The sequence below is a fragment of the Hyla sarda genome, chromosome 11 (genome assembly GCF_029499605.1).
Source record: "Hyla sarda isolate aHylSar1 chromosome 11, aHylSar1.hap1, whole genome shotgun sequence".
In the NCBI taxonomy this organism is placed as follows: Eukaryota; Metazoa; Chordata; class Amphibia; order Anura; family Hylidae; genus Hyla; species Hyla sarda.
This window is the reverse complement of record NC_079199.1, coordinates 7,911,423-7,932,969: the sequence shown is the minus strand read 5'-3', so window position 1 is coordinate 7,932,969 and position 21,547 is coordinate 7,911,423. Positions and strand designations below refer to the sequence as shown.

The 21,547-nt window shown below is 48.1% G+C and overlaps 1 protein-coding gene across 1 annotated transcript; it reads left to right on the top strand.

Moving 5' to 3' along the window:
- The first annotated feature begins 1,683 nt into the window (after positions 1-1,683).
- Positions 1,684-20,952, top strand: CNIH1 (cornichon family AMPA receptor auxiliary protein 1). Its single transcript, XM_056546001.1, has 5 exons — positions 1,684-1,847; positions 8,064-8,132; positions 17,452-17,564; positions 19,634-19,777; positions 20,638-20,952. The coding sequence occupies exons 1-5, from the start codon at positions 1,767-1,769 to the stop codon at positions 20,663-20,665; spliced, it is 435 nt and encodes a 144-aa protein (XP_056401976.1). The 5' UTR covers positions 1,684-1,766; the 3' UTR covers positions 20,666-20,952.
- The last annotated feature ends 595 nt before the right edge of the window (positions 20,953-21,547 follow it).

Sequence of the window (21,547 nt, the reverse complement as noted above, 5' to 3'; positions counted from 1 at the left end):
CTATATAAATAACACTACTCTTCCCCTGTAACCTCCTCCAGTATACAGTCCCATGTAAATAACACTACTCTTCCCCTGTAACCTCCTCCAGTATACAGTCCCGTGTAAATAACACTACTCTTCCCCTGTAACCTCCTCCAGTATACAGTCCCATGTAAATAACACTACTCTTCCCCTGTAACCTCCTCCAGTATACAGTCCCATGTAAATAACACTACTCTTCCCCTGTAACCTCCTCCAGTATACAGTCCTATATAAATAACACTACTCTTCCCCTGTAACCTCCTCCAGTATACAGTCCCATGTAAATAACACTACTCTTCCCCTGTAACCTCCTCCAGTATACAGTCCCATGTAAATAACACTACTCTTCCCCTGTAACCTCCTCCAGTATACAGTCCCATGTAAATAACACTACTCTTCCCCCTTTAACCTCCTCCAGTATACAGTCCTATGTAAATAACACTACTCTTCCCCCGTAACCTCCTCCAGTATACAGTCCCATGTAAATAACACTACTCTTCCCCTGTAACCTCCTCCAGTATACAGTCCCATGTAAATAACACTACTCTTCCCCCTGTAACCTCCTCCAGTATACAGTCCCATGTAAATAACACTACTCTTCCCCCTTTAACCTCCTCCAGTATACAGTCCTATGTAAATAACACTACTCTTCCCCCTTTAACCTCCTCCAGTATACAGTCCCATGTAAATAACACTACTCTTCCCCCTTTAACCTCCTCCAGTATACAGTCCTATGTAAATAACACTACTCTTCCCCCTTTAACCTCCTCCAGTATACAGTCCCATGTAAATAACACTACTCTTCCCCTGTAACCTCCTCTAGTATACAGTCCCATGTAAATAACACTACTCTTCCCCTGTAACCTCCTCCAGTATACAGTCCTATATAAATAACACTACTCTTCCCCTGTAACCTCCTCCAGTATACAGTCCCATGTAAATAACACTACTCTTCCCCTGTAACCTCCTCCAGTATACAGTCCCATGTAAATAACACTACTCTTCCCCTGTAACCTCCTCCAGTATACAGTCCTATGTAAATAACACTACTCTTCCCCCTTTAACCTCCTCCAGTATACAGTCCCATGTAAATAACACTACTCTTCCCCTGTAACCTCCTCTAGTATACAGTCCCATGTAAATAACACTACTCTTCCCCTGTAACCTCCTCCAGTATACAGTCCCATGTAAATAACACTACTCTTCCCCTGTAACCTCCTCCAGTATACAGTCCCATGTAAATAACACTACTCTTCCCCTGTAACCTCCTCCAGTATACAGTCCCATGTAAATAACACTACTCTTCCCCTGTAACCTCCTCCAGTATACAGTCCCATGTAAATAACACTACTCTTCCCCTGTAACCTCCTCCAGTATACAGTCCCATGTAAATAACACTACTCTTCCCCTGTAACCTCCTCCAGTATACAGTCCTATATAAATAACACTACTCTTCCCCTGTAACCTCCTCCAGTATACAGTCCCATGTAAGCATGCCTCTTCTCCCTTCAGAATACAGTCCCACGTAAATCACATCACTCTCTCCCCCCACCCCCACGTCAGCTGCTTCCTGTACAGCACAACCCCGCCTCTTCCGGAAGAGACCGCGCCCCTTGGAGTGACGTTCCCCCATACGGCCCCGCCTTCTTTTCCTCGCAGGTCCCTCCCACTAGGCCGATCGGCCGGTGAATGGTTTTTCCCGGCAGCCCCCGCGGCCTCCTCCTGCGCTCCCCGGACTGAACATGGCGTTCACGTTCGCGGCCTTCTGCTACATGCTGGCTCTGCTCCTCACCGCCGCCCTCATCTTCTTCGCGATCTGGCACGTAAGTCTCCGGGCGCTGTGTGAGGCTGTCCCCGGCGGGGGGAGGCAGGGGGCGGCGGTGCTGAGCTGGCTGCTCCCCCTCCCTTCCTCCGGGGACAAGGGTCACTATATATTACTCATAGTCGGACTACAACTCCCAGCATCACCGCCTGGTGATCAGACACTTGTCAGGGCTGCCTGAGACTTGTAGTTCTTTAGTTCCCCCAGTTTGGCGTGCTGGGGTTTGTAGTTCAACACAGTATTACTTGTTATGCAACATGTCATCGGCTTGCTGGGGCTTGTAGTTCCTCTAGAAAATCCTCAGTTATGTATAGAGGAGAGATGTATTGTAGTGGTCCTAAAGATTATGCAAAAACTACAACTCCCAGCATGCCTGGACTGTCTGGTTCATGCTGGGAGTTGTAGTTTAGCAACAGCGTTTCAAGATCTCTGCTTCCTGTCAGTGAATGTTAGTGCCGTTTACAGAGCTTGAATGTTTGTTACAATGTGTCTGTGCAGGTAACAAGGCATCTGGCCGGAGTCTAAGGAAGTGTTACCCAAGGTCTGTTGTGAAACTACAACTCCCATCATTCCCTGACAGCCGAAGGCTGAGCATAGACTATAATCCGAGTATAGACTATAATCCGCACCATACTGCAAAGGTCGGCAATCTATAAAGCAGTGTTTCCCAATCAGTGAGCCTCCAGCTGTTGCAAAACTACGACTCCCATCATGCCTAGGCAGCCAACGGCCCAGCATAGACTATAATCCGAGTATACACTATAATCCGCACCGTACTCCAAAGGTCAGCAATCTATAAAGCAGTGTTTCCCAACCAGGGTGCCACCACCTTTTGCAAAACTACAACTCCCAGCATGCCCGGACAGCTGTTGGCTGTCCGGGCTTGCTGGGAGTTGTAGTTTTGAAACAGCTGGAGGAACCCTGGTTGGGAAACACTGATCTAATAGGACAACACATCTAATGCTTCTGGAACCCAATGCAAAATATTTAATCCAAGGCATTAGGTGCAGCTGCTAAATCTGCCCCCCTCCTATAGCTCCACCTCTAAATGATGGGAGTTGTAGTTTTGCAACAGATTGGGGAAGCAAACCCGATTCCCAGGGTTGGAGTACACAGGATATTATTGTAACAAACCCCCAGCTGTATGATGTTGTTAGCTCCTATATGGGATGCAGAATGTTTCTTTTCAGTGACAGCAAGCAGAGATTTTACACCATGAAACACAATTTTAGAGAGATGTGGCATATTTTATGGCATTTTTAATCCACTTAAAAGTGTTACTGTAATTTTAAATTAACTCTTGAGGTGTCACACAGCCCCAGACCTTGGAAGCTGTAGAGGGACTAAAATAAATCTCTAGAAGACAAAGGTTTACAATACTGAGGAGAGAATAAAAATCCCAGGAGCGAAGATATAAACCGCTGATATAGGGCAAAGGAGATTGACTCAGCCCGGACCCCTAGTGGAGAATGAGGGGAACTGCACTGCCCTTGTCAGTTGTCCGGACGCCTTATAAAAGGGTTGTGTACAGTGCATGAAGCGGTGCGGGCTGTCAGTGTATACAGGGGGGTGTGCGGGCTGTCAGTGTATACAGGGGGGGGGGTGCGGGCTGTCAGTGTATACAGGGGGGTGTGCGGGCTGTCAGTGTATACAGGGGGGTGTCCGGGCTGTCAGTGTATACAGGGGGGTGTCCGGGCTGTCAGTGTATACAGGGGGGTGTGCGGGCTGTCAGTGTATACATTGGGGTGTGCGGGCTGTCAGTGTATACATTGGGGGGGTGCGGGCTGTCAGTGTATACAGGGGGGTGTGGGCTGTCAGTGTATACATTGGGGGGGTGCGGGCTGTCAGTGTATACAGGGGGGGGGGTGCGGGCTGTCAGTGTATACAGGGGGGGGGGTGCGGGCTGTCAGTGTATACAGGGGGGGGGGTGCGGGCTGTCAGTGTATACAGGGGGGGGGGTGCGGGCTGTCAGTGTATACAGGGGGGGGGGTGCGGGCTGTCAGTGTATACAGGGGGGGGGGTGCGGGCTGTCAGTGTATACAGGGGGGGGGGTGCGGGCTGTCAGTGTATACAGGGGGGGGTGCGGGCTGTCAGTGTATACAGGGGGGGGTGCGGGCTGTCAGTGTATACAGGGGGGGGTGCGGGCTGTCAGTGTATACAGGGGGGGGTGCGGGCTGTCAGTGTATACAGGGGGGGGTGCGGGCTGTCAGTGTATACATTGGGGGGGTGCGGGCTGTCAGTGTATACAGGGGGGGGGGGGTGCGGGCTGTCAGTGTATACAGGGGGGGGTGCGGGCTGTCAGTGTATACATTGGGGGGGTGCGGGCTGTGGGCTGTCAGTGTATACAGGGGGGGGGGGTGCGGGCTGTCAGTGTATACAGGGGGGGGGGGGGTGCGGGCTGTCAGTGTATACAGGGGGGGTGCGGGCTGTCAGTGTATACAGGGGGGGTGCGGGCTGTCAGTGTATACAGGGGGGGTGCGGGCTGTCAGTGTATACAGGGGTGTTTGCGGGCTGTGTGTATACAGGGGGGGGTGCGGGCTGTCAGTGTATACATTGGGGGGGTGCGGGCTGTCAGTGTATACAGGGGGGGGTGCGGGCTGTCAGTGTATACAGGGGGGGTGCGGGCTGTCAGTGTATACAGGGGGGGTGCGGGCTGTCAGTGTATACAGGGGGGGGTGCGGGCTGTCAGTGTATACAGGGGGGGGGGTGCGGGCTGTCAGTGTATACAGGGGGGGGGGTGCGGGCTGTCAGTGTATACAGGGGGGGGGGTGCGGGCTGTCAGTGTATACAGGGGGGGGGGTGCGGGCTGTCAGTGTATACAGGGGGGGGGGTGCGGGCTGTCAGTGTATACAGGGGGGGGGGTGCGGGCTGTCAGTGTATACAGGGGGGGGTGCGGGCTGTCAGTGTATACAGGGGGGGGTGCGGGCTGTCAGTGTATACAGGGGGGGGTGCGGGCTGTCAGTGTATACAGGGGGGGGTGCGGGCTGTCAGTGTATACAGGGGGGGGGTGCGGGCTGTCAGTGTATACATTGGGGGGGTGCGGGCTGTCAGTGTATACAGGGGGGGGGGGGGTGCGGGCTGTCAGTGTATACAGGGGGGGGTGCGGGCTGTCAGTGTATACATTGGGGGGGTGCGGGCTGTGGGCTGTCAGTGTATACAGGGGGGGGGGGTGCGGGCTGTCAGTGTATACAGGGGGGGGGGGGGTGCGGGCTGTCAGTGTATACAGGGGGGGTGCGGGCTGTCAGTGTATACAGGGGGGGTGCGGGCTGTCAGTGTATACAGGGGGGGTGCGGGCTGTCAGTGTATACAGGGGTGTTTGCGGGCTGTGTGTATACAGGGGGGGGTGCGGGCTGTCAGTGTATACATTGGGGGGGTGCGGGCTGTCAGTGTATACAGGGGGGGTGCGGGCTGTCAGTGTATACAGGGGGGGGTGCGGGCTGTCAGTGTATACAGGGGGGGTGCGGGCTGTCAGTGTATACAGGGGGGGGTGCGGGCTGTCAGTGTATACAGGGGGGGGGGGTGCGGGCTGTCAGTGTATACAGTGGGGGGGTGCGGGCCGTCAGTGTATACAGTGGGGGGGTGCGGGCCGTCAGTGTATACAGTGGGGGGGTGCGGGCTATCTGCGTATACAGTGGGGGGGGGGGGTGCGGGCTATCTGCGTATACAGTGGGGGGGGGGTGCGGGCTATCTGCGTATACAGTGGGGGGGGGGGGGTGCGGGCTATCTGCGTATACAGTGGGGGGGGTGCGGGCTATCTGCGTATACAGTGGGGGGGGTGCGGGCTATCTGCGTATACAGTGGGGGGGTGCGGGCTATCTGCGTATACAGTGGGGGGGTGCGGGCTATCTGCGTATACAGTGGGGGGGTGCGGGCTATCTGCGTATACAGTGGGGGGGTGCGGGCTATCTGCGTATACAGTGGGGGGGTGCGGGCTATCTGCGTATACAGTGGGGGGGTGCGGGCTATCTGCGTATACAGTGGGGGGGTGCGGGCTATCTGCGTATACAGTGGGGGGGTGCGGGCTATCTGCGTATACAGTGGGGGGGTGCGGGCTATCTGCGTATACAGTGGGGGGGTGCGGGCTATCTGCGTATACAGTGGGGGGGGTGCGGGCTATCTGCGTATACAGTGGGGGGGTGCGGGCTATCTGCGTATACAGTGGGGGGGTGCGGGCTATCTGCGTATACAGTGGGGGGGGGGTGCGGGCTATCTGCGTATACAGTGGGGGGGTGCGGGCTATCTGCGTATACAGTGGGGGGGTGCGGGCTATCTGCGTATACAGTGGGGGGGGTGCGGGCTATCTGCGTATACAGTGGGGGGGTGCGGGCTATCTGCGTATACAGTGGGGGGGGTGCGGGCTATCTGCGTATACAGTGGGGGGGGTGCGGGCTATCTGCGTATACAGTGGGGGGGGTGCGGGCTATCTGCGTATACAGTGGGGGGGGTGCGGGCTATCTGCGTATACAGTGGGGGGGGTGCGGGCTATCTGCGTATACAGTGGGGGGGGTGCGGGCTATCTGCGTATACAGTGGGGGGGGTGCGGGCTATCTGCGTATACAGTGGGGGGGTGCGGGCTATCTGCGTATACAGTGGGGGGGTGCGGGCTATCTGCGTATACAGTGGGGGGGTGCGGGCTATCTGCGTATACAGTGGGGGGGGTGCGGGCTATCTGCGTATACAGTGGGGGGGTGCGGGCTATCTGCGTATACAGTGGGGGGGTGCGGGCTATCTGCGTATACAGTGGGGGGGTGCGGGCTATCTGCGTATACAGTGGGGGGGTGCGGGCTATCTGCGTATACAGTGGGGGGGTGCGGGCTATCTGCGTATACAGTGGGGGGGTGCGGGCTATCTGCGTATACAGTGGGGGGGTGCGGGCTATCTGCGTATACAGTGGGGGGGTGCGGGCTATCTGCGTATACAGTGGGGGGGTGCGGGCTATCTGCGTATACAGTGGGGGGGTGCGGGCTATCTGCGTATACAGTGGGGGGTGCGGGCTATCTGCGTATACAGTGGGGGGGTGCGGGATATCTGCGTATACAGTGGGGGGGTGCGGGCTATCTGCGTATACAGTGGGGGGGTGCGGGCTATCTGCGTATACAGTGGGGGGGTGCGGGCTATCTGCGTATACAGTGGGGGGGTGCGGGCTATCTGCGTATACAGTGGGGGGCTGCGGGCTATCTGCGTATACAGTGGGGGGCTGCGGGCTATCTGCGTATACAGTGGGGGGCTGCGGGCTATCTGCGTATACAGTGGGGGGCTGCGGGCTATCTGCGTATACAGTGGGGGGCTGCGGGCTATCTGCGTATACAGTGGGGGGCTGCGGGCTATCTGCGTATACAGTGGGGGGCTGCGGGCTATCTGCGTATACAGTGGGGGGCTGCGGGCTATCTGCGTATACAGTGGGGGGCTGCGGGCTATCTGCGTATACAGTGGGGGGCTGCGGGCTATCTGCGTATACAGTGGGGGGCTGCGGGCTATCTGCGTATACAGTGGGGGGCTGCGGGCTATCTGCGTATACAGTGGGGGGCTGCGGGCTATCTGCGTATACAGTGGGGGGCTGCGGGCTATCTGCGTATACAGTGGGGGGCTGCGGGCTATCTGCGTATACAGTGGGGGGCTGCGGGCTATCTGCGTATACAGTGGGGGGCTGCGGGCTATCCGCGTATACAGTGGGGGGCTGCGGGCTATCCGCGTATACAGTGGGGGGCTGCGGGCTATCCGCGTATACAGTGGGGGGCTGCGGGCTATCCGCGTATACAGTGGGGGGCTGCGGGCTATCCGCGTATACAGTGGGGGGGTGCGGGCTATCCGCGTATACAGTGGGGGGGTGCGGGCTATCCGCGTATACAGTGGGGGGGTGCGGGCTATCCGCGTATACAGTGGGGGGGTGCGGGCTATCCGCGTATACAGTGGGGGGGTGCGGGCTATCCGCGTATACGGGTGGGGGGGGGATTGGGGTGCGGGCTGTCAGTGTATACAGTGGGGTGCAGGCTATCTGTGTACTTGCAGGGAGGGGGGTTGTTGGAATACACTGGATACAATTGTAACAAATCCTCAGCTGTGAGATGTTATTAGTATTTGAACCCCCTGGATTGCTGATACGGCGTGAGCGGACGGTGTTATATACAGTACAGGGTGTAGCGGTATACACACGCGGCTCATGCTGTGAGATGGTTTTTTTATTCTCTACATTAATGACATTATTTTGTTTTCCCAGATAATCGCCTTTGATGAGCTGAAGACTGATTACAAGAACCCCATAGACCAGTGTAACACGCTCAATCCTGTAAGTACCGGGCGGCGCCGTTCCCTCTCGTGCGTCTCCATTATTATGTGTCGTGATGGTGTCTGTGGCATCTGCATCTTACATGAGGCGTTGTGGTCAGGACCGCGGAGCCGTCCCACTTTGCAGCGTTTATAACGTCTGTTCTACGCTTCGCACCGCGAGAGGTGACGAGTGAATCTGTGCCGCGCGACGTTAACTCTTTCCTGCATATGAATGAAGTCCATCCGCTCCGACCCTTTATTTCCCTGGAAGATAAGCGGCGGCAGAGTATACGGCAGCCGCTTATCTTCTCCTTAGAACGCGCACGCTGGGCTCCGCTGAATATATTCAGGAATGATCGGAAAGAGAATTTCCAGTGTCTGTTCACGTGTCGCTTTTTAACCCCTTGCCGCAAAACGCCATTTATAAATGGCGCTACGGCAGGGTTATGAAGCGAGCTCAGGAGCTGAGCTATCAGCAGCCAGGACCCCGGCTAATGCCGGACATCAGGTGTCAGCAGAGAGCACTGTGGACAAGACAAAAAAGAAATTCAAAATGAAAAGAATTTCCTCTGTAGCATACAGCTGCTAATAAGTACTGAAAGGATTGAGATTTTTAAATAGAAGTAATTTAAAAATCTGTTTAAAGGGGTATTCCAGGCAAAAACTTTTTTATATATATCAACTGGCTCCAGAAAGTTAAACAGATTTGTAAATGACTTCTATTAAAAAAATCTTAATCCTTTCAGTACTTATGAGCTTCTGAAGTTAAGGTTGTTCTTTTCTGTCTAAGTGCTCTCTGATGACACGTGTCTCGGGAAACGCCCAGTTTAGAAGCAAATCCCCATAGCAAACCTCTTCTAAACTGGGCGTTTCCCGAGACAGGTGTCATCAGAGAGCACTTAGACAGAAAAGAACAACCTTAACTTCAGAAGCTCATAAGTACTGAAAGGATTAAGATTTTTTAATAGAAGTCATTTACAAATCTGTTTAACTTTCTGGAGCCAGTTGAGATATATATAAAAAAGTTTTTGCCTGGAATACCCCTTTAACTTTCTGGCAGCAGTTGATTTAAAAAAAATAAAAAAATTAAGTTTTACATGAGAGTACCCCTTTAAAACATTGTGGCAAAAAAGTAACCAATAGCCTCATTCAGTGTTTCCCAACCAGGCTGCCTCTAGCTGTTGCAAAACTATAACTCCCAGCATGCCCGGACAGCCAAAGGCTGTCCGGGCATGCTGGGAGTTGTAGTTTTGCAACAGCTGGAGGCACACCGGTTGGGAAACAACACTGGGCTAATTTAAAAAAAATGTTTTCCACCGGAGTACCCCTTTAAAGCCACATATGGCAGTGTTCACATCAGCGATCAGGGCTCCGTTAGGTGATCTTTGCTAAAATGAAGAGACTTCAGTAGAAGAAAACCCTGCATGTCTGTTTTTTTTTTTTTTCCCCCTCTGCTAAATCTTGCAAAAAAAAAAGCACATTTAAAGGGAAACCCCGACGGACCCCAATCAAAGTGAAGGGACCTGTCGGGATCCATTGATGATGGTTGTGACACCCTCCGTCTTCACCCCGATTTCGGCTTTTAGGCTAAGTTCACACTACGGAATCTCCGGGCAGAAAACGTCCGCCCGGAGATTCCGAGTGAATCAGTCGGCGCTAGGACCGCACGGACACTGCAATCTCCAATAGACTGCAATGTGTTCCGAGAGTATTTCCACCTGAAGAATGAGCAACGTCATTCTTCTGGTGGAAATTTCCAAGTGGATTTTCCGTTCACAAATTCCGCTTTACAAATTCCGAAGTGTGAATCTGTGAACGGAAACCCATTCACTACACTATACATTTTAGCAAGCGGAATTTCCGCCTGTAATTACAAAGCAGAATTGCAGGCGGAAATTGCGTAGTGTGAACCTAGCCTTATAACGGAGCTCCATGACGCTGTTGTTGACGTTGCCGAATCCTCATTTACAGGAGTAATGATCCCATTGTGCCCGGCCTGCAAAAAGTAAAAAAGACAAATTTAAACTCACCTTCCGCCGCTGCTACAGCTCTTCGCTCCTCCGGTCCCGGACTTCTTTCTACTTCCTTGTGCGCGGATCAGTGTATCGCTGGCCGCATCGATGTCCCGCCTCGGTCGGTGATAGGCTGAACGCAGTGTCATGTAACTGGCCCGGGCAGCAAGGAGAAGGCGGGGGTCCAGGCTCGTCACATGACACTGCGATCAACCTATCACCGGCCGAGGTGGGACGACGCTGCAGTCGGCAATACACTGACCGCCGTGTGACGTTCCATGCCCACAGAAGCAGGAAGAAAACTGGGACCGTAGGACTGAAAAGCTATAGCGGCACAAGTGACGGAAGGTGAGTTTACTTTTTGCAGCCCGGGCACAACGGAATCATAAAAGCACCCCCGCTACATTACTCCTTTTAAAGGGGTACTCTGGCGCAAAACATCTTATCCCCTATCATAGTGATAGAGGATAAGATGTTAGATTGTGGGGACCCCTGCGATAGCCGGCGTAGACCCCCCCGGTCATCTGCCCACGGAACGAAATTGAACTGAGCTACAGAACCACACCCAACCTGGAGACAGACTGGGAGCGGTTTAAAAAAGAAATTAGCTCTGTTTTTCTAATCCTGGATAACCCCTTTTAAGTGACGTTGCTTATTATTAAGAGTGTTACTTGCACCAGCTCCTCCCATGAGAGCGTAATACCTCACTTCAAAATGGCGTAGAACCTGCGGCCGCTGCTCAGTGGGACGCCCCCCGTAAGTCGGACCCCCGCTGTTTTCTGCCGTTAAGCTGAGATGTGTAGTGCATTGTCTGTGCTCTCGACGGCTGTCGCACTAATATTCTTTCAATCTGCTTTTTACTTTGTCGCAAACAAAAAAAGACATTTGAAAAGCTGAAAAAGATTAAAAGGGTGAAAATTGCACTCAAGGTGTGTACATTCCCTTCGCTGTTCAATTCCCACCTCTTGGTTTTTATTTTTTCTCTATTTTTAGCCCCATATATATATTTTTGTTGTTTGTCTGATTTTTCCTCTCCCTTTCCTGTGACATTGCCTGATCCATCCACATCATCCAATTTTACATGTCACCTGTTGGATCTTCTCACGCGGGAAGAACTTAATTTTGCCTGTCGACCTGCGCAGAATATTATCTGACTTCCGGGGTTCCCCCTTTAATGGGGCACTCCGGTGGAAAACTTTTTTTTTTTTAATATAAATTGATGCCAGAACGTTAAACAGATTTGTAAATTACTTCTATAAAAAAAAATCTTTACCCTTCCAGTACTTATTAGCAGCGGTATGCTACAGAGGAAATTCTTTTCTTTTTGAATTTCTTTTTTATCTTGTCCACAGTGCTCTCTGCTGACACCTCTGTCCGTGTCAGGAACTGTCCAGAGCAGCATAGGTTTGCTATGGGGATTTTCTCCTGCTCTGGACAGTTCCTGATACGGGCATCAGGTGTCAGCAGAGAGCACTGTGGACAAGACAAAAAAGAAATTCAAAAAGAAAATAATTTCCTGTGTTGCATACAGCTGCTAAAAAGTACTGGAAGGGTAAAGATTTTTATTTTTATAGAAGTAATTTACAAATCTGTTTAACTTTCTGGCACCAGTTGATTTAAAAAAAAAATGTTTTCCACTGGAGTACCCCTTTAAAGGAGATCTGCCGTGTACAGACACTTATCCCCTCAGATAATTGTCCGATCGCGGGCGGTCCGACCACTGGGACCCCCCAATGTGTCCCCAAGGGGGCCCCGGCATTGCAGCGCTGTGCGCCGGGTAATGCGTGTGTCATCGCCCCCCCCCCCCCCATTACAGTTCTATGGAGGAGGCACGTACGCTGCATCCCGCGTCTCCCATAGAGAGATACATGGAGGGGGCGTGTTGGCTGCAACGTCATGCTGCGGCAGACACGCCTCCTACACGGAAGAGCTGCGTCAATGCCGGGGGCCCTTGCAGGAGATCGCAGGGGTTCCCAGTGTTCGGACCCGCCGCGATCAAACCCTTATCCTCTATCCTGTGGATAAGGGATAAGTGTCTTTACACTGCAGGTGTCCTTTAACCTTTAAAAAAAAAAAATTAATATCCAGCATTCGTATTATCAAACAAATGCGCAGTAGCACTCTAATCAGTGATTAAATAAATAAGTGTCTTTATTTCATCACACACCATCCGTATTAGGCCGGGTTCACATTACGTTTTTGCAATACAGTTCCTGTATACGTTTTCAATGTAAAAACCGTCCGGAACCGTATTGAAAACCGTATATGCCAAACGATGCATCCGGTTGTGTCCATTTTGCGTCCTGTACGGTTTTGTCATTTTTTTTTTCCCCCCTTTACCCCAAATCATGGTCTACTACGGTTTTTGGTCCGGGTGAAAAACCGTATACTTTTTTTTTTTTTTTTTTAAACATGGGAGTCAATGGGAACCGTACAGAACCGTATGTGCGTACGGTTCCATCTGGTTTTTGACACCGAAAGTTTTTCTTTTCCCTTGGAATTTAAATCAAACAAGTGAAACTTTATTCAGAATGGAGTGAAAAGTTAAAAACAAATACTTTTTTTTTTCCCTTTAAAAAAAACGGATACAACCGGACATCATTTTTTTTCAAACCGTATACGGAATAAAATTTGTACACACTAGAGATGAGCAAACTTACAGTAAATTCGATTCGTCACGAACTTCTCGGCTCGGCAGTTGATGACTTTTCCTGCATAAATTAGTTCAGCTTTCAGGTGCTCCGGTGGGCTGGAAAAGGTGGATACAGTCCTAGGAGACTCTTTCCTAGGACTGTATCCACCTTTTCCAGCGCACCGGAGAACCGGAAAGCTGAACTAATTTATGCAGGAAAAGTCGGCAACCGCCGAGCCGAGAAGTTCGTGACGAATCAAATTTACTGTAAGTTTGCTCATCTCTAGTACACACGTTTTGATACAGTTTGGTCAGGTTTTGAGGAATCCGTTTTTCATCAAAAACCTGATACAGGAAACTGTATTGCAAAAACGTGGTGTGAACCCGGCCTTAGAGAGTAAAATTAGATTTGCAGAGTAGTGAACTGATCCCTAATAGGGATAACGTAAATGACGGATGGGTTTGTACTAGTATATTTACCTAGCATTTACCTACCTAACATTTTGTTTACTCTCTCAGCTCTGCCGTACGGTGTAGTGTAAAGCAACGTTTCCCAGTCAGTTTTCCTTTAGCTCTTAGAAAACTACAACTCCCATCATGCTCTGAAACACTGCTTCAGTGTCTGTCTAGTGCAGTGTTTCCCAACCAGGGGGCCTCCAGCTGTTGCAAAACTACAACTCCCAGCATGCCCGGACAGCCGCTGGCTGTCCGGGCATGCTGGGAGTTGTAGTTTTGCAACAGCTGGAGGCACGCTGGTGTAGAAAGGGATGTCCGCCCTGCTCCCTATAACCTGCATCCAGTCCTCTACGCTTAATTGCTGCATGGAGCTCAGATCATCTTGTCCCCATCTGCATTAACCTCCATCTTATTCTCTGTGAGGTTATTAACATGCATGGGAAGGGCTGAGTGTGGTATTAACCCAGGAATGTGCACGATGTAAGTATTGTGTCCCGGCCGTCTCTGCTGGGTTTACAGGAGGCTGATCCGGCCGAGGCCTCGCCTGGTGTTCAAAGTCCCAGATCAGCGTCCGCATCTGTAGAGATTATGTGACCAGTGCAGCCACGACTAATCTACTCCAACCTCCCCAGATGTTACTGTATTACAGCTCCCTGTATGACCTGATTATAGTCCAGGAATGTACTAGAAGGTTCTATCTATGTAATGTATGTGACCCCCACCAGCAGAATAGTGAGTATAATACAGGATATAACTCAGGATCAGTACAGGATAAGTAATGTAATGTATGTACACAGTGACCTCACCAGCAGAATAGTGAGTACAGCTCTGGAGTATAATACAGGATATAACTCAGGATCAGTACAGGATAAGTAATGTATGTACACAGTGATCTCACCAGCAGAATAGTGAGTACAGCTCTGGAGTATTATACAGGCTATAACTCAGGATCAGTACAGGATAAGTAATGTAATGTATGTACACAGTGACCTCACCAGCAGAATAGTGAGTACAGCTCTGGGGTATAATACAGGATATAACTCAGGATCAGTACAGGATAAGTAATGTAATGTATGTACACAGTGACCTCACCAGCAGAATAGGGAGTACAGCTCTGGAGTATAATACAGGCTATAACTCAGGATCAGTACAGGATAAGTAATGTAATGTATGTACACAGTGACCTCACCAGCAGAATAGTGAGTGCAGCTCTGGAGTATAATACAGGATATAACTCAGGATCAGTGCAGGATAAGTAATGTATGTACACAGTGACCCCACCAGCAGAATAGGGAGTACAATACAGGATATAACTCAGGATCAGTACAGGATAAGTAATGTAATGTATATACACAGTGACCCCACCAGCAGAATAGTGAGTATAATACAGGGTGTAACTCAGGATCAGTACAGGATAAGTAATGTAATGTATGTACACAGTGACCTCACCAGCAGAATAGTGAGTACAGCTCTGGAGTATAATACAGGCTATAACTCAGGATCAGTACAGGATAAGTAATGTAATGTATGTACAGAGTGACCTCACTAGCAGAATAGTGAGTACAGCTCTGGAGTATAATACAGGCTATAACTCAGGATCAGTACAGGATAAGTAATGTAATGTATGTACAGAGTGACCTCACCAGCAGAATAGTGAGTGCAGCTCTGGAGTATAATACAGGATATAACTCAGGATCAGTGCAGGATAAGTAATGTATGTACACAGTGACCCCACCAGCAGAATAGGGAGTACAATACAGGATATAACTCAGGATCAGTACAGGATAAGTAATGTAATGTATATACACAGTGACCTCACCAGCAGAATAGTGAGTGCAGCTCTGGAGTATAATACAGGATATAACTCAGGATCAGTACAGGATAAGTAATGTAATGTATGTACACAGTGACCTCACCAGCAGAATAGTGAGTACAGCTCTGGAGTATAATACAGGATATAACTCAGGATCAGTACAGGATAAGTAATGTAATGTATATACACAGTGATCTCACCAGCAGAATAATGAGCACAGCTCTGGGGTATAATACAGGATATAACTCAGGATCAGTACAGGATAAGTAATGTAATGTATGTACACAGTGATCTCACCAGCAGAATAGTGAGTACAGCTCTGGAGTATAATACAGGATATAACTCAGGATCAGTACAGGATAAGTAATGTAATGTATGTACACAGTGACCCCACCAGCAGAATAGTGAATGCAGCTCTTGAGTATAATACAGGATATAACTCAGGATCAGTACAGGATAAGTAATGTAATGTATGTACACAGTGACCTCACCAGCAGAATAGTGAGTGCAGCTCTGGAGTATAATACAGGATAAGTAATGTATGTTATGGGTAAATCAGACAGTATTTGTGTAGGACAGATTGATAATGTTGGGCCATTTTCATTTACATAACAATTTTCTTAGTATCTTTTAGTACAGTCACATTTATTTTAGCACCAGCAGAGTACCCATAGTTTGCTGGGGTATTTGGGGTATTATAAGCAGTCAAAAACCGAGCTGTGATTGGTTGTTCTGTGTTTCGGTAGTTATTCCCCCCCCCCCCAGTGTATAATGTCTGCTGTATCTGCACAGAACATAAGTCTATATTATACTTGTCAAAGGTTTATTATGTTTTTATCTAGTGACATTGCCCATGTAAGGCTTTGTTCACTTGACTTTTTTTTCTCCATTTATCACATATATCCCGGGAAAGCTGGGTGCGGAATTGATAAAATTGTGACAATCCTTGTTATAGCCCGGACTCCATATTGATTCTCTTGTATGTGCTGATACATTGTAGCAAACTTCTGGGACAGGAGAGGTTTGTAGCTTATAAAGAATCGTTCACATTAGACCATAATTTACTCAACGACAGATGATTCTCATTGTTAAAACATAAAAGTGGAGAAAAACAAACAAACATTTACTCCAAAGATCGGAGTGTTACACGTCGGGGATGGCGCTGCATCACAACTACAGGGTAAGTGAATGGGGTCGCATTGCTTTCCACAAGTGATTGCAACCAGTCATAAGGAATCCATCTCAGATCGATTCGTTGAAACTATCAAGTTGTAGGTGACATTGGGACCCCATTGACTTACATTAAAGGGGTGCTCCGGCCCTAAGACATCTTATCCCCTATCCAAAGGATAGGGGATAAGATGTCTGATCCCGAGGGTCCCGCCGCTGGGGACCCCCCTCAATCTAGCATGCAGCACCCACTTGTGAGCACTGCAGAAAGCGTTGGAGGCTCAGAGTCTGAAGCCTCACGACTACAAGGTCAGAGTATTGTGACGTCATGACTCCGCCTCCATGTGACATCACGCCCCGCCCCTCAATGCAAGTCTATAGGAGGGGGCACTTTCTGCAGTGCTCACAGGTGTGTGCTGCATGCTAGATTGAGGGGGTCCCCAGCGGTGTGACCCTCTGGATCAGACATCTTATACCCTATCCTTTGGATAGGGGATAAGATGTCTTAGGGCCGGAGTACCCCTTTTAAGGGGTATTCTGACATCAGGTAAGAGAAAATAGTATAGAGCGTTACTTACCTGTCGGCCACAGTTCTGATATCACTAAAAATCCATTTGTTTTGAGGGTCTTAGTCCTTTATGTCCTGGCTGCACTTCCAGGCTGAGCAGTTGTTCAGTGCTACAATTCCCAGAATGCATTGCTTTCCTCAGCTCCATTACAGCCCTCACCCTGCCCACCTCCCTCCCACAGCAATTTTGCCAGTTTCCTTCCTAGAGCTTCTTCAGAACATCTCATTTCACAGTAAATCAGTAAGGCTGCAGAACCTGCTGTACTCATTTGCTGTCTGCTCCTCTGCCTGTGACATTGTTCAGCACAATGCTGCATGCTGTAACCGCACTTCATAATTCCCTATATGTCCCAATAAACATATAGATGGATGTACATGACTGTTAGATGGAGAACTGGTCAGAGGTGATGACATCACTCAGGGGCGGGGTTAGTTTAGTGACATATTTATTTAAATATCCCTTTAACTGCGATGCAGCTTGATCCTTGCAATGGAATTTGGGGACACAATTGGACTCCGCTGTCCCCTTTTTTTGAATCAGCGTTGATCCCAGTTTTCCCACCAATGTTACCTTTTATGTCAGTGCATTGTGTGATGGGAAAAAAGGGGGGAGGGTGGGGTTCTTTTATAATGTCTTTTAAGTGTCTGTGGAACTGATGTAAATGTTCTTTTATCATTCTCTTCCAGCTTGTGCTTCCTGAGTATCTGATCCATGCGTTCTTCTGTGTCATGTTTCTATGTGCCACAGAGTGGTTAACCCTCGGTTTAAACATGCCTCTTTTGGCGTACCATATTTGGAGGTAACGTTCTTTTTTATTTTTTTATTTTTTATGATTTTGTATTCACGTCTGAACATTGTCTAATCTTAATCTAGGTCAGTGCTTCTCATCCTGCAGCTGTTGCAAAACTACAACTCCCAGCATGCCCGGACAGTCTTCGACTGTCCGGGCATGCCGGGAGTTGTAGTTTTGCAACAGCTGGAGGCACTCTGGTTGGGAAAGGCTCTAGGCATTTGTAGGAATTGCAGCATTTAAAAGGGGCACTCCAACAAAGACTGGAATGATGCAATATTTTATTAAAGGGGTATTCCAGGAAAAAACTTTATATTATATATATATAATCAACTGGCTCCAGAAAGTTAAACAGATTTGTAAATTATTTCTATTAAAAAATCTTAATCCATTCAGTGCTTATGAGCTTCTGAAGTTAAGGTTGTTCTTTTCTGTCTAAATCCTCTCTGACACCTGTCTCGGGAAACGCCCAGTTTAGAAGCAAATCCCCATAGCAAACCTCTTCTAAACTGGGCGGTTCCCGAGACACGTGTCATCAGAGAGCACTTAGACAGAAAAGAACAACTCAACCTCAGAAGCTCATAAGTACTGAAAGGATTAAGATTTTTTAATAGAAGTAATTTACAAATCTGTTTAACTTTCTGGAGCCAGTTGAGATAGGTGTAGGTGTAGGGGTGTGTGTGTGTGTGTGTGTGTGTGTGTGTGTATATATATATATATATATATATATATATATATATATAAAAAGTTTTTTCCTGGAATACCCCTTTAAGTGGTCTACAATCGTGTGCTCCCCTGCTGTTGAATAAACCACAACTCCCAGTGTCAGGGCATACTGGGGGTTATTCCGCAAAAGTTAGTGGGGGTCCAGGTTGCAAGCCCAGTGCAGGAACAAATTCACTTTAGTATGATCTTTTTCTACTGTTGCAATTTGTGTACAGGGTTAGATCAGTGTTTCCCAACCAGGGGGCCTCCAGCTGTTGCAAAACCAACAGTTGGAGGCACACTGGTTGGGAAACATTGGGTTAAAAGATGCATGCTGACATAGAACTGTATTTCTATTGGGGATTGCATCATATATGGGAGGTGACAACCTTATGAGAGACATCTTGGACAAAGCCATTAGGGACCGTGTTTATCTATAGCGAGATGTATGGACTTTAGGTGGTGAATGCAGCTCAGGGTACGACTAATACAATATAATGCAGGAATCACATTGGGAAGCTTTAGAATCATTTCTAGTGTTTAGTTACACCTGAAATAATTAGTAGTAAGAGAAAAAGTGCAATCTATGTATTCTGTATAAAGACTTATGAGCTCACTTATAAAAAAACAAAAATAAAAATATGGGCTCTGTTCACACTATTGTTAGAGGGTTATTTCCATCAAATCTTTATGCATTTGTGACTGAAAGATAAATGCATTTGACCAGTCCAGTTTTTCCTATTTAACTTAAAGGGGTTATCCAGGAAAAAACTTTTTTTTTATATATCAACTGGCTCTGGAAAGTGAAACAGATTTGCAGATTACTGCTATTAAAAAATCTTCATCCTTTCAGTACTTATGAGCTTCTGAAGTTGAGTTGTTCTTTTCTGTCTAAGTGCTCTCTGATCACACGTGTCTTGGGAAACGCCCAGTTTAGAAGAGGTTTGCTATGGAGATTTGCTTCTAAACTAGGCGGTTCCCGAGACACGTTTCATCACAGAGCACTTAGACAGAAAAGAACAATCTTAACTTCAGAAGCTCATAAGTACTGAAAGGATTAAGATTTTAATAGCAGTAATTTACAAATCTGTTTAACTTTCTGGAGCCAGTTGATATATAAAAAAAAAAAAGTTTTTTCCTGGATAACCCCTTTAATTCCCGTAATGCAATTTATTTTTAAGTCTTTCTATGCGATAATTTGCAGTGTGTTGCTGCTATATGATGTCGAGCTATAATAGACTAGTAACATTGTCTCCTGTCTGCAGTATGTGGGGGATGTCGAGTTGTAATAGATCAGTAACATTGTCTCCTGTCTGCAGTATGTTGGGGATGTCGAGCTGTGATAGACCAGTAACATTGTCTCCTGTCTGCAGGTACATGAGCCGACCTGTCATGAGTGGCCCCGGCCTTTATGACCCAACAACCATTATGAATGCGGACATTTTAGCATATTGTCAAAAGGAGGGATGGTGTAAACTAGCTTTTTACCTGCTCTCATTTTTCTACTATCTTTATGGGTAAGTTGTGTTTTTTGTATCTGTGCTTAATAGTGAACTTACATACCACCATCCTCTAAGGCAATGCTTTTCAAACAGCGTGTCTCCAGCTTCTGCAAAACTACAACTCCCAGCATGCCTGGACAGCCGAAGGCTGTCCGGGCATGCTGGGAGTTGTAGTTATGCAACAGCTGGAGATGCACTGTTTGGAAAAACTGCTGTCTGCTTTGGCCACACATAATTTCCTGTCTGCTCCTCTGCTCAGCAGAACAATACCTAATTCTTCTCTAAATGTCCCAATGAAGATATGTGTGTATGTCAGAGATGATGTCTATGCAGGGGGCTGGTCTGAGGTGGTGATGTCATGCAGGGGGCAGGGCTAAACCTCTGACACTTTTCTGCCACACCTCCTGAGACAACAGAGGATGATGTGTCCAAAAACATCTCAAACCCAGTACAACATAATATTTGTTATATATATTTTGGGGTGATACTTATCTAAATACAATTTTCTGATACCGGAATACCCTTTTAACATGCAATAAATATAGAATAAAAAATTTGTGGATTTCCTATCATAAAAAAAATATGTAGGCACCTTCTGGGCCCATAGCAGTCTGTGGGTGCTGTACATGTGGACTTAGGCCAGTGTTTTCCAACCAGGGTGCCCACAGCTGTTGCAAAACTAACTCCCAGCCTTTGGCTGTCCGGGCATGCTGGGGGTTGTAGTTTTGCAACAGCTGGAGACACAATGGTTGGGACACACTGCCTCAGGCAGTCATCTGCAGCTTTTAAAATACTACTACCATTGTACATCAAGTGAGCATAAGCAAATTTTTTATACTGTATTTTACCCTGTTTTTCCCTTCTTTTTTTTTCAGCATGATCTACGTTTTGGTGAGCTCCTAAGAAAACGCTGCAGAAGACGCCGGTTGAATTTATTTGCATGCAAAGCTGTAAAACTCTATAGGCATTTGATCCGACAAGATCCTACTACGGTGCCCGATGGGTTCCCTTTAGACTGCAATCCGTACTGGAGGGGGGTGGAAAAACGCGGCTTCCCAATTTTTAACGTCGGGAACGCACTAATGTTTTACAAAGACTGGGAAATTGTGTATATTTATCATTCTTTCAGTTTGCCTCTGTATCCTCTTACTTTGTTGCTGGGTTGTTTTTTTTTTTTTTTTTTTACTTTTTCCAATCTATATATATATAATTTTTTTTTGCTTTGTATCAACGTTATTGACTTGGCCGCAGACAGAAAATGGCTTCAGTTTAACACTCAGAATGTGTGGTTATTTTAAGTTGGAGGGAAATTTTGCCTCTTGAAAGAACTTATTGGATCCCCTTTATTTAAAGAAAAAACTAAAACTATACTTTTGTTTAAATACTCCAGTCATGCATATATATATATATATTTTTTTTACCAGGTTGGCATGTGGCTTTGCAGTGTTTTATGTAAAGCCTGTGTCGTTACTGAATGGGGTTAAATGAATACTGCAGTCTTAAAGGGGTACTCCACTGCCCCAGCGTTCGGAACATTGTGTTCCAAACGCTGCGGGGGTCGTGACTTCACGGCCACTCCCCTCGTGACATCATAGCCACGCCCCTCTCAATGTAAGTCTGTGGGAGTGTCCTCCTATAGACTTACATTGAGGGGGCTTGGCGTGACATCACGAGGGGCATAGCCATTTCACGACGCCCGCAACCAGTGTTCGGAACACAATGTTCCGAACGCTGGGGCAGTCGAGTACCCCTTTAAACACTTTCTACACCTCTCTGACCTCCAAT